Raw genomic sequence first — 13,781 nt, 5'->3', positions numbered from 1 at the left:
GGGGAGGGGGGAGAGAGAGAGAGAGAGAGAGAGAGAGAGAGAGAGAGAGAGAGAGAGAGAGAGGTTTCTCTAAACATTAAGAATGCAATGCAGAGAAATTTACCTAGAGGCATTTATAATTCCTAGAAGTTAGTATTAGTGCCAGTTTTCTTTTAGAATAAACATCCTAACGGCTGACGCAAGATGACTATGAACACGTCTCTGTGCTCCTCTCCCAGGGACCTAGGATCGCCACCACACAGGGAACAGCCGTGCTTGCGTCACACTGCTGGTGCCCCCAGGAGACAGTGGCCGGGCCGGGGCTGGCAGACCTTCAGGCCAGCAGCCAGCTCAGGAGCAAAAGAATGAGTTTCGGCTCAGACCAGAGTTTGGTCTGCACCCACAGAAAAATGACTTTAAACTGGAGGTCATAACAAAAACCTGCACATCAGGTTCTGGAATTTGAGCCCCCAAATGGTACGCCAGGGTTTGTGACTATAGCACACATACACATGTCTCTGGGAAGAGGGTTCCCAAGACCCTGAAAAAGGTTAAGAGCTACAATGAAAAAAAAAAAAAAGAAAGAAAAAAATCAAACTGAGGGCAGGTCGCTGTACTGAAAATGTTAAACATCAACTGCTGTAATCCTACTCACTCTCCCGAGAGATAATGCATTGCTGAAGTGATCTGTCTACTAAAAGGGAGGAAAAGCCCAACATCCAAGCCTGGAAAAGCATAAGATGTATGGTTTGGTACTGAAGTGAGAAAACATGACACATAAAATAACAGCAGTACTGTGTTAACATTCATGTTTACTCTCAATTGTTATTGAAGACTTCTATAAGCAGTGGTAACATCCTGAAACCAGAAAAACAGCTAGACTCAAAATATGATTTTTAAAAAGATAACTCTTGCTTAAATCTGTTTTTCTCTGTCATGAATTCTTATGCAAAAACCTTCTCCTCCATAGCCTAGACCCCCTGGTTGTCTCAGCAGTACGTCTCATTCTGGGCTGCCTTGAGGTCCTATTCCATCAGGCACAGAAATCAAATCATCGATTAAGAAATTTCCTGCCAAAGCTCATTCTGATGTATTTTCAATTTGCAATCATCTCTTCTGCTGCCTATTTTTACTAACGTTAAGTGACTGTCACATTTTCTTTTACTGAAAAAGAACCACCCTTAGACTGGCCACATTGTTGGGCTCACGGCATTTACTCCACATAAAGCCACACTTCTCCTGCTGGAATGTGGGTTCCAGGGATGCACAGTGGCAGGCAGGGTCATGGGAGAAATTGGGCTGTTTTCCTACAGTGCCAGTCTGACCTGATAGTAAGTCATTTCACATGATTGTTAAACCACAGCAAACAAACAATGCACGAATTTTTAATATTTAAAAACATGAGATAAAAAAATCAATGACAGTAACAACAAAAGTATGAGATATCGAAGCAATTTGAGTTTGTGAAGAGTCACTTGGGTCTAGGCCCTAGTCTGCAGGAATACTCTTCACTACCCGTGGCCAATAGGAGTTTTTAGTAGGAAAGTTAAGAAATACTACCATAAGGTGCTGCAGGGACAGGGGAGATGCAACTTAAAACAATAAACACAAAACCACCAAACGGCATGGCCTGAAGGATCAAAACACAAAACAGTAACAGAAATGGAGCATTTCTATGACAAGTACTGCTGTACTGAGGGCCTCACGTAGATCAACTCATTTCGTCCGCTCAGCAACCCTGGGAGACAGGTGCTGTATTATCTCATTTTGCAGAAAAGGAAACAGAAGCACAGATGATGCTGTTTATTTCAGTATTGAAATGCAAAAATGCAAAAATGATGCTGTGGGGATTTGAACCCTGGCAGGCCAGCTCCAGAGCCCACCCTCTGCACTACCATGCTGCCCTGGCTCGGGTGGCTTCAACCATGACCTCCTTGGTGTTTCCTCATGCCACAGGCATTGCAGCCCGGCACTGTGCTGGGGGCTATGATGAACAGCCCAACTTGGGCTGACAGCAGTTACACTGAAAAATGGGTCTTCTACCTAACAGATCAGGAGACAAACACAGAGGGGTAGGGTAAAGCAACAAATGCCAAATTATATTTAATTTAATAATAAATACATTTATTAGGATTTCAACTCAGGTTTGTCTGACTACAAAGCTCAGGCTCTTTCTGTGCGGCCTCTCTCTCTTGGGCAGATTATCCCACTGCTGCTTCGACCCTTCCTGAAACCACCCTCAGTCAAGGCGGCCCTGTTCGGGGCACATGGTCCTTCCCCTCCCATCAGTTAAATGCCCCCTTCCTGACTGAACTCTCACCAGCTTATGTTCTCCACATATGATGATAGCCCACCACATAAAGTTCATTTCCAAAATGCAATTTCAAGGATCTCGACTCGACTCCTTGGTCCAAGTCTGTGTTTGTAAAGAGTAATCTGAATTTTACACTTAGATTTTTTTCAATCTTTGTTCTCCTGTACTTATATCCTTAACAAGTCAAACATCTCCAAACCTAATCTTATATCTGTAAGTTTTTAAAAAGAAGTGATGTTTGTTAAATGACAGCAAGCAGAAAAGCACTTTAAAATATATTCTCCTAGCTACAGCAGGCAGCTAAAGCCGGGGGGATCTGGAACTGGCCCATGAAGACTTTCTGACATATGCAGACAGTGACCAGCAACCAATGCCAGTCAGGCCCTAGGCATCCAATCACTAGAAGGGATTGATGGTGATTTTTGGAATCACATAGGTATTTGAGGTGCTCTGTCCTCTAAATATAAATACAAAGCAGGGGTTCTCGGCCTTAGCACTATTGACATTTTGGGCTGGACAATTCCTTGTTTGGGGGCTGCCCTGCACATCATGAGAAGTTCAGCAGCAACCCCAGCCTGGATGCCAGTGGCATTCCCCCCCTCCCCAAACCTAACAATCAAAACTGTCTCCAACTGTTACCAAATACTCTCTCAAGGGCAAATACCCTCTCAACCGCCCAGCTGAGATGCACTGATGTAACACAGAAGCTATTATGTGGTCACAGACACACCTTGCTTCCTCTTCGGTTTGATGCTTTTGACAGTCAAGAAAAGTACAGTTTGATTGCATCTTTAAATCATTTTTTAAATTTATGATTCTGCATTTTTTTTTTTTTTACCTTTTGAACCCCTTCACCCATTTTTAAAATCACGACCATTATTTTCAAATACTCGAGATTGGCTTAATTATGCAAAAAAGCCAACATTTGATTGTCTGATAATTCCACATTTGGATATACCTTGTTTCACATTTATTAATCAAAGTTTTCAATAAAAAGGAAGAATAAATCAATAAAGGAATACTAAAAGGAATAATGGATAGATTCATTAATGCTTTAAGACTGTGGTTGTTTTTTTAAAAAGGGTATTTGGATTCATTATAAGTTATCCAAATTGTTCTTGTTAGTCATGTGAGAATTTTATCACTCTTAGAAAAACTTCTGAATTAAAGTTTATTTTTAGAATGTTCTCTAGTTCCTGAGATGTTCACAATAATACTATTTACTACACAGACTGTGGTATAATTCAGTCACCTAAACATCATCTAAAGGGGTTTATTTCAGAGGGTTATTAAGAGACCTGGCATGAGACGATTCCATCAAAATGAACAGAGTATTTTAGTGACTCACGGTCATTTAAAATCTCATTGAACCTTGAAGCAAAACTGCACTACTTTGTTAATACTGAAATAAACAGACCGGTGAGTGTAATGAAAATCCAAAGATCACGCCAAGCCAGCTGTCGGGACACTCGGCATTGTTCCAGAACCCTCGACCTGACCACAGAGGCAGTTCCTCTCAGGGTAGGTCACCAGCCTTCGCCATCTCACAGCCCCGATTTGAGAAACACATTCATGAAAAGAGCTGGTTTCCAGTTTGTTGCCTAACAGTAGGAAATGACAAAGGCTTAGACCTGCTAGGGTCAGCTTCGCTTTTATTAGTCATTGAAAAAACACAATTAAGAACTAGGAATAGGGCTTCCCTGGTGGTGCAGTGGTTGAGAGTCCGCCTGCCAATGCAGGGGACACGGGTTCGTGCCCTGGTCCGGGAAGATCCCACATGCCGCGGAGAGGCTGGGCCCGTGAGCCATGGCCACTGAGCCTGCACGTCCAGAGCTTGTGCTCCGCCACGGGAGAGGGCACAACAGTGAGAGGCCCGCGTACCGCAAAAAAAAAAAAAAAAAAACTAGGAATAAAAGCACAACCTTTTCAGGTCACGAAGAGCCACGTCACACTTTAGACTGCAGGACTGTAGGTGCAAACTAAGCGAATAATCAGAGTTTTGGCCTGGCTCCATCAATATTTTAGAAAAGCAGCGATTTCTACTTGAAGACAAGAGTCATAGTTTTTTATGCTTCTGAAGTATTTGATACAGGGGAGGATATAATTTTGAGTGTGACATTTTTGCGCAGTAGGCATGCTGTAAGGTTAAATGATGAACACCAAAACATTATTTCCTGTAGCAATGAAAACAGAGCAGAGACAGACCAGCTAAGGAACAACCAAATCAAGCCTAATCCAGGTTATCCAATTACCCAAAGAAAAGGGAAAGGGAGCAGCTCACTTTCCCACTTGCCACCTATTAGGTACAGCAGCCCAGGAGCTGATTAGTGGGCATAAGAGAAAGGGGCGAGTCAAGAGGCAGAGATACTCGCCCTTTCTTAGCTCCCAAGGGAACCCTGACACTGGCCCTCAGCTGTCTGAGTGCTGTTCAGCTGGAAAGGAAAGAGAACGCTGGCTGAACTGCCCAAACACAGCAAGGAGCAATCAGGTGTAATTCAAATGTTCATGACCTTATAGAGATTTCCATATGACACGTCTACTTAGAACTAATCAAAATTAATATAATACACAGCACACTTTGCAAAACATAAAGAAATCAATTGTCAATATTTTACTACTAATATACGTATGAAGAACCCACAAATGGACTTTCATTTTCTTGGGAAATTTAGACATGGGGCATATCTTTTTGTACTAGATAGATTGTAGAGCTTCTAAAAGTCCATGGTTGTCTTTTTTTTTCAGAAAATGTAGTGACTTTCATAACTTAGGAGCAACCGCTGCTTGTTTTAACACTGGGCACTGAGGAAGTCAGATGTATTCCAACCACATTTCAGTGACATTTCTGTAAAAACAGAAACAATGCACTCGATGCCTTTTACCTTAAAAAGCAAAATGTTTAGGTGGAACATTTAAGCAATCAATTTCCCTCCTTCCCCACCCTGTAACACATCCTTTAAACAGCTCCCAGCCGCTCACCTGGATGACCTTATAGAAGTAGGCGTACTGCCGTGCTGTGTTCTTATACTGGCTGAAGACGTCATGTATGGCCTGTGTGGACTGAAGGTAGCGAACCTCATCCTCTTCGAAGTAGAGAGGGGTGTCGTATTCGCTGGGGAGGGTCTGAATATAGGGCTGCCAGAAAGAGTTAGGGTTGGCTCGCTCACACAGCAGATGAAAGGCCAGTGTGATGTTTCCCATGGCTTGAAGAATTCGGTCTTGAGAATACAAGGGCCCTGAATTAACCCAGAAGGTAACAGCATCAGTTCCACACACTGCTTTAAAAAGTGTTCATTCAATATATACTAAAGTTATAGGAATATCTTGATAGTCATGTAACATTTAAGGTAAGGTGCCCTCTTCTTTTGACATTCTTCTACTATGTCAGATTACAAGTGCGGAAAACACTTCGTGTGGATTTGGGGAAATATTTCAGTAGTTGAGAAAACGACCAAATATAGTCCCTAGCGCCACAAAATGAAATTTTATATATTTTTATCATTTTTGCTCTGTCTTGAACAAACAGAAATTATTCTCACCCAGCACTGAATTTTTAGCAGATTCAACAGTCATTAGTAATTTTCGTGGAACCCATAAAAATAATTCTTCTGCCTAGGAGGAAAAAAATAATAGTAGAATCACCAAGACATGTTACAATTGTCAATCCAGCTACATCTATGGTCAGAAATCCAATCACAATGAAATACGACTGAAGGTTGCCTATAAGCATTTTATTTCTAATTATCAAATACACTTTTAAATGTAAACATTTATGTTACAGTTAAATGAGTAGAAGCATCGTCTCGAATCCTGTTTCCAAAGAAAAACTATATACACTGGGGAAAAAAAAAATCAGAAAAGCAATTCGAAGCAAATATAACAATTTGGGAATAGAGCACAAGGGTGCTTATTTATTCTTTGCTGTACTTCAGTTCTAAAAACAAAAGAAAAAAAACTCTACCTCCAACAAAAACCCTAACCTGCCAGTGTGAATTGCTATTGAGTTTCTGAAGCTAGAGTAACATTCCTTCCTCCACATGCTTGACCTTAAAGCACACAGATACCAGCGAAAGCACAAGCCCGTAAGACATACTTTGGTTACTAATTTTTTCCCAAGGCATTATCTCACTACTTTGGCAACATGAGATGCTTCTTTCAGGAAATCTTATCCATGTGTCTATACTGCCTGAAGCATGCACATCAACATAGTGCCTTGAGTGTGGTGATGGTGTCACGGGTATATGCATATGTCCCAGCTCATCAAAACATATACGTTAAATATGTGTGATTTTGTATATCAATTATGCCTCAATAAAGCTTAAAAAAACATGCACATAGTGAAGACGGACCACCGCTAAGATAGTCTGGGCAGCATCCATACTAATGACGCTTCTCATCAGAGATGAGAAAAACGTGTGACAGCTGGTTTACGCTTGCCATTTACCAATGTCTACTATTTATTTTTATGTGTGTCTCATCCCTTACTATATCAGCCTCATGAAGGAAGAGATCCTGGTGTTTTTGGAAGCATGGTATAATAACAAGCAAGGTACTATTCACACACTAGATATTTAACAGGTATCTAATAAACCAGTGAATGGCTTATCAAGGTATCATTGAAAAGTAAACTACGACTTGACCAGAGATGCTGCTGGAAGTTTGAAGGGACCCAAATAAATAACATCCATTTCCTCCACCCAAGTTCTGAACCAACTGAGAGAGACACAACAATACAACAGATGGTGACACAAAATATCATCTACGGAATCCCAGAATTAGACAGACTCCCCACCTAGTTACAGGCAGGACTGGAGCCCCGACAGGCCTCCCCACGTGTGGCCTGCCCTGTAAAACTCCCAGGGCGGAGAGAGCAGGGTAGAGAACACATATGGCAACCAGCTCCCACGGAGAAAAAGGCCAAGCCCAGATCCTTCTTCCAGAACCATCAGATCGTTACACCTCCTCTCTAGGAGCGGCATGATGAGGGCCAGAGAGAGGCCTAGAGCCCCGCCGGGGGCTGCTGCTCCCTTCATCTGGAAGGAAGGACCCAGAGTGGAGAAGAGCCTTGTCCCTCAGCACGTGGACATTTCTCTTCTTCTTTCCCCTCCCCTCCGCTGCTGCTGTCTCCGTAAGTGGTACCTCCAGCCACTCAGTTACCCACTCCAGAAAACCGGTCCGCATCTCGACACTGCCCACCCTCCACCCCACCCACATCCAATCCATCACAGGGCCCTGTGTGTTCTCCCTCCAAACCACCCAAGCTCACATCCTCCTCTTCACTCAGATCTCAAAAGCCCGCGAGACATGTTCTCTGGTCTCCTAACAGAGTTTCGGAGATGTGACCCGACTTGCCCCACTCACTGGTTGATAGCACAGTTCCAAGGAGGACGACCTAGGAGGGGCTGTCTAGAGCCCTGGGCTGAGGCCCCCAGCCGGGAGACCGCGGGTCAGGGAGAGGGAGGTGGGCTGCACGCTGCCAACACGCCCACAGTGTGCTCAGGACAGCCCGCGACGCTTGTCTCCAAGTCCTGGGCCCTCCACGCCACACCACCCAGACGCTCTTAGAGCCCGCCCCCCAGACCAGCAGCTCACCTACAAACTCACCTTGATATCTCTTGTCGCTCTCAAACCGAAGCCCTCTTCTTTGAAGTTCACCATTTCAAAACCCTCTACAGAGGCTCCATTTTCAGAGGCCCATTTCATTAGATCAGGAAAGTAATCTTCTCTTTTTCCATCGAAAGTAACAGACAGACCTATATCAATCCGTGTTTTAGAAAACAAGAGCTACTTTTAGAACATATCAGTCATGCTGTTCTCAGAAAATAAAAAACAGACCACTGGAACTAACTACCTAGAAATAGTAATAAAACTCCGATCTTGAAAAAAAAAAATCAAAACTGACCACCAGATGTCACAGTACATACCTTAACTAGTGGCAGGAAAGGTGAGTTAAAATCCTGAACGCCCTGCTGGTTACAGAGCAATAGCTGCTGGTCCCAGGTAATATGAATATTGGAGGTCAGGTTCTATTAGGTGCAATAACAGGGATGGGGAAAGCCTTCATGACCACTGCAGGTTTCTAGAGCAGCCTGCCATCTCTCATGTGCACACTGCTTTAACAAAACTCCCACGAAAACAAAAACCAGTAGCTCACATACATGCACAAGGAGACGTCTGTAAGGAGGAGCCCTAGACCCTGATTCTAAGAGCACAAAACTGGAACGCTCTGAATTTCCTCCAGCAACTTAAATGAGCAGCATCTATATGTATCACTGTAAGTGAAACACAAAACTTAACAATGGTTTTCTGAAAGTCCAGTAGTATGACACCATTTACGTAAACTGTTAAAATACCAATTACTACCATCTATTTGTATGGGGTTATACATGAAGCAGAAACACATTCACTGTAAAGACAACCCCCCCCCCAGGGGGAAGGGAGGGGAGAGGAGGGAGTGGGATGGAAGTGTGGGGCTTCAGCTGTGCCTGAAATGCCTAATTTCTTAAAAACAAATATAAGAACCAATCAAAGCACGGAGGGAGGGGAAGAGATCGGACCAGTAGCTGAGAAGGAAGAAAAGAAGAACTTGAACCGACAAGACTCTGGCATGTATCCAACTGAGACAGTAGCTGCTTAGGTGTTATTTTCGGCACTTTTCAGCACGTTTGAAATATCAAAAAAGATGAAAAGCCATGCATAGGAAAAATCATTATTTTTCTGAGGAATAAAGAGAGAGGAACAGGAACTTCGACCACATGAGGTGCTGGGCACAGAACCCAGCCCAGGGCCTGTGGCCATGTCCCCAAGATACAATTCATGGTAACTAGATCTGTGAAGCAGGACTGCCTGGCCTGGGGCCGTGCCAGGCTAGGTCTGCAAAGGTACCTGCTAAATGGAGAAAACTGATTTTGTTAGGGATACTCTAAAACAGAATTTACTCTTCCCTTATTGAGAACTAGTGAATGCTCTAACTTCAGTGCCAGTTATAGTAAATGGTCTCTACTCAGCACAGAAACTCAGGATATAAAAAAACTTTTCAGCAACCAATTTTGGTGAGCCAGGATTAGCACAGTCTACCATTTAATGCAAATTAACACATTATAAAAGAACCCGTCCCCATTGAGGGTTTGAGACTATCTAACCTAAAGACTGCATGTTTGCAGATGTGCATGGGAGAGCGGTAAAACTACTCCCTAAGAGGACAAATACAAAACAAACCATCTTCCCACTAACTTTCATGGCAATAAATAAAAGGGGAGTCAAAGAAGTTCTCTCATCCTTCTGAACGCAGGCTCCTTATTATGCTTTCTCCTTCTACCTTCCGTGTGGCCTGCATACAAATCTACTTTTTGTGCTTTACAGCACAAAAACAATAGGTATATTGAATACGCTTTTCCGAATTGACACTTGGCCCCATTGCCAGCCTGACTGAGAATCATTAAGATGCCTACTGAATACACCCTGGAAAAACACAGCTGGAGAAATATAACTACATCTCTTATTAAATCAAGACATATTTGAGTTCATTGTAAATCTTGACAAGACACTAACCAATCTGTATATATCTGTGTGTTGACCACACAACACCATGTACTGACCTCAAACCCTAAAGGAAACACAGGATGCAAAAACAAATTTAAGTATGTATTTCATAAAATAAAAATAAATGAAAGTTATACCATCTTAGTCCCCAGATAGAAAAACTGTCCCCGCTGAAGCTCAACATTTTTATCCCTTCCAAAGCAGCAACGGCACCTCTAAAATGGGGAAAATCCTGATGGGTTCCCAATGCAGTTCCCCTCCCAATATCTAGGAGCTCTTCTACAACCACCATCCAGACAGGCACGGAGGCCTGAGGGTTGATGCCGAGACCTTCATTCTCAAAGCCTCTCTGCTTATGCCAGGTTTCCACAGGATATTATTAAAATGTGATGATCATTTGAGGAAATTTACCTTTTTGTTTTTTTCGTATTTTCTCAACTAGAGACCGGATCTGCACATACTCTTCCCATTCTTTTCCTGGGCCAGGGGCAGGACTACTGCATTCTGTAACACAAAAACCATGGCACCCAAACATTTCTTTCAGCTTAACCTGTTAGTCTTCAGAAGAAAGAGGAGCTGGGTTTTGTTGTTGCTGTTGGTTTACTTTTAAAGGACAAAGATATATAGCCGTGATGACAGAGGTGAGAAGTATGAACCAGGTATACTTTTTTAAAATTAATTAATTAATTAATTAATATTTGTTTTTTGGCCGCGTTGGGTCTTCGTTGCTGCGTGCGGGCTTTCTCTAGTCGCGGCGAGCGGGGGCTACTCTTCGTTGCGGCGCGCAGGCTTCTCATTGCAGTGGCTTCTCTTGTTGCGGAGCACGGGCTCTAGGCAAGCAGGCTTCAGTAGTTGAAGCATGTAGGCTCAGCAGTTGTGGCTCACGGGCTTAGCTGCTCCGCGGCATGAGGGATCTTCCAGGACCAGGGCTTGAACCCGTGTCTCCTGCATCGGCAGGTGGATTCTTCAACACTGTGCCACCAGGGAAGCCCATAAGCCAGGTGTACTTTTTAAAGCACGTAAACCCTCTGAAACCACCAGGCCACATATTACACTGTGACCACAGGACACAGGTGTGAGCACCTAACTTGCATCTACCCCATTCTTGCTGCTCTGATCAATTTTCCTCAGAATACTCATAACAGGAGAATCTAAAAAGCTAAGCTAAAATGCAAAACATTTTCCTGAAAACTCTTGTGGATGGTGAAAAGAAGGTATATTAAGAGTCAACGTTTTTTTCTAGTTAAACTCCATAACAATGGCTCCCTAAGGGAACCAGTTAAATTGGACATAAGGACAATTAGTCAACAAACATTTCACATCCTTGTGTAAGGCTCTATAATAAGCACTCTGGGGGAGTTACAAAAAGAGATGGCACAGTTGCCGCTAAAAAAGAAGCTAAGATTCTGTCGGGCCAAAACCGAAAGACCTACCCGCCAAGACTGGAGCCATGGCAGTGGAAGGCCGCACCCCGGGCACCCGGCCTGTCAGCGGCCCTGACCTTTTAAGACAGTATCAGTTTAAAGAGAGAGACCCCGACCACATTCCTGATAAACCTACTGGCCCCCTTTGTTCCCCACAGAGAAGACTAGATGTGGTAAATAATCAACAGGGGTTGGGGGGGTAGGAACTGGGAGATGGGGACTGACACATACACACCATTGATACCATGTATAAAATAGACCACTAATGAGAACCTGCTGTATAGCTCAGGGAACTCTACTCAGTGCTCTGTGGTGACCTAAATGGGAAGGAAATCCAAAAAGAGGGGATATATGTATATGTATAGCTGATTCATTTTGCTGTACAGTAGAAACTAACACAACATTGTAAAGCAGCTATACTCCAATAAAAATTAATTTAAAATTAATAATAATTAACAATAACTAGTTATGCATTGACTCATAACTTAAGTTAACCAGTCTTACTTCACTCTTCTATCAACAAACACTGACTGACGCCCCAGAATACAGGAGCCTGTCCTGAGGCCGCCTGTTGTCCAGCAGGAGAGACAGGTGTGTGGGGGGGCAGGCACAGCCGTGCTCTGTGGGAGCCCACACTGACCTTCTGGGGGGCTCCCCACAGTGGGGATGGGAGAACTCAGGGAGGGACCTGACCCTGACTCGGTTGCTGCCTGTCTGCCTGCCTGTGTCAGGGAAAGAAAGCAAAATTTTTATTTGGGGGTTAGCCTCTCACATAATCTAAACATAAGGGGCCAAGAAAATGAGACAAACATAGTTAGTTAATCGAGTGACCATGGCTAAATCTGAAACATACAGAGCACCAACTTAAATTCACAATTTAAAGAAAGAAGTTACCAGTTTACACTAACTTGCTAAAGCAAGTATCGGCACTTAACAGATATTTAATTTCCTAGAACCAAGAACGGATAACCTCGATATGTGAAATTGGAAAACTATTACGAATCACTGAAAGTAAAGGGGAGGGAGCCCAGTTCCTACGGTTTGCTCTCTGAGCAGCACGCTGCGCTCACCTCTGGCTTCACGGCCCAATGACCTTCAACCTTCACGTGCCATAGCTCACGTGGGGCTCGAGACACTCTATTTACTGATGCAAACATTGCGACTCAGCAGGGTTAAGGAACTGGTCCAAGGCCACACTGTTAAAAAGCAGTGAAGTTTGGCCTGGCCCACCGGTGCAGGCGGCGGGTGGTTATGCTATAGCAGCTCTACATTCATTCGTTCTGTCGTCCAAGCCTCCTTTAACCATAGTTACAGTTGGTACCGTACCTGTTAGGTAAAAGTTACCTGTTGGAACCTGTTGGTACCGTACCTCCATTTTTACAGGCAGGGAAGCTGCAGGCTGGGGAAGATTTGTAACGTGCCAGGTCCCATGGCTAAACAGGCTGGGATCTGAACACAAGTTTGTTTCACCTCCTGCTCCCCAGACCAGGGACCCCCACGCAGTGCAGGGGTGTGAGGAGAGAGACACACGTGTCCCACACAGAGGCGGGAAGGCCGAGCCGAGACTTACTCTGCAACAGCTCACTGGTTAGGTTCAAGGTTTCCTTCGGGGACACGCTTGCTGTAGCACCAGTGCCTGATTTCTGCGTTTTTACTCGACTCTTCTTACCCATTTTCTGACTATGGAGAAGAAAAGGAAAAAACAAAGAGAAAAGCATTATATTTCCAAAGAACAAAACTGAGTAATAAAACGTGGCACAGCAGTGGCTCAGCCTTGAGACATTAAGATCTTACCTCAAAGGTGCCATATCCTGAAGTTTCCTTCCAGAAAAAGCAACGTGTAACAAATACTAGTATTTGGAGGCACTCAAATGTGAAAAAAAAAAATCTGCTTTGTAGTCTCTAGAAGAAAAGTTCGTTCCTTTTCACCTACAAAAACTACAGTAGAAGCAAGTTTTACTCTAGAATTTTTTTCAAATTACATAGACTTCATTGTATATCCTAGTATTCTGTGATACTACATAGATAGAAGTTACATCTACATTCATGTATCACAAACTATCACATGGCCACAAAAACCTATATATTCTCTCCTCCCTCTGCTTTAAAAGAATAATTTCCCATAAAGAATAACTATATCATAAGCAACAGATTAGACTCTCTAGACAAATGCTGAAGACATTTTAGAGATCAAAGAAACTTCAGAGAGCTAATTCAATTCCTTAATCTTGTTTCAAGGAAAATCCAAAGTACCTTGCCCAGGGTTTCACAGGAAGTCGATGGCAGACCCTACCCTCGAAAGAGGTCTCCACTGCCTCCCAGCCTGGCACTTCAACCACGCTGGAGCCCTCAATGGTCTAACAAATAAGAAATGGCCAGGATATGCCACAAGCAGACGAGACAGTGGGACAGGGGATGCACCGATGGATGCCGGGAGTCAGGAGATGTGTCTTGAAGAAAGAAAGGGACTGGGATGTATGAAGAAAGGGTGGGCAACTCAAAGGCAGGGCAGGAATGAGGGA

General features: G+C 43.5%; 1 protein-coding gene across 1 annotated transcript in view; it reads right to left on the bottom strand.

The window, feature by feature from the left end:
• The window catches only part of SETD3 (SET domain containing 3, actin N3(tau)-histidine methyltransferase), a 58,327-nt gene extending 45,260 nt beyond the window's left edge, over positions 1-13,067 (bottom strand). The window contains exons 1-6 of the mRNA XM_007455647.1: positions 13,054-13,067; positions 12,830-12,939; positions 10,247-10,339; positions 7,898-8,046; positions 5,833-5,905; positions 5,273-5,529 (exon numbers count right to left, since the gene is read on the bottom strand). Coding sequence (XP_007455709.1) covers positions 5,273-5,529; positions 5,833-5,905; positions 7,898-8,046; positions 10,247-10,339; positions 12,830-12,939; positions 13,054-13,067 — 696 coding nt within the window. The remainder of the gene's footprint in view (positions 1-5,272; positions 5,530-5,832; positions 5,906-7,897; positions 8,047-10,246; positions 10,340-12,829; positions 12,940-13,053) is intronic.
• Between the last annotated feature and the right edge of the window lie 714 nt (positions 13,068-13,781).

This window comes from Lipotes vexillifer, unplaced genomic scaffold (genome assembly GCF_000442215.2).
Source record: "Lipotes vexillifer unplaced genomic scaffold, Lipotes_vexillifer_v1.1 scaffold584, whole genome shotgun sequence".
In the NCBI taxonomy this organism is placed as follows: Eukaryota; Metazoa; Chordata; class Mammalia; order Artiodactyla; family Lipotidae; genus Lipotes; species Lipotes vexillifer.
Note: the sequence above shows the minus strand (reverse complement) of the source record. Positions and strands in the feature narration are given on the sequence as shown.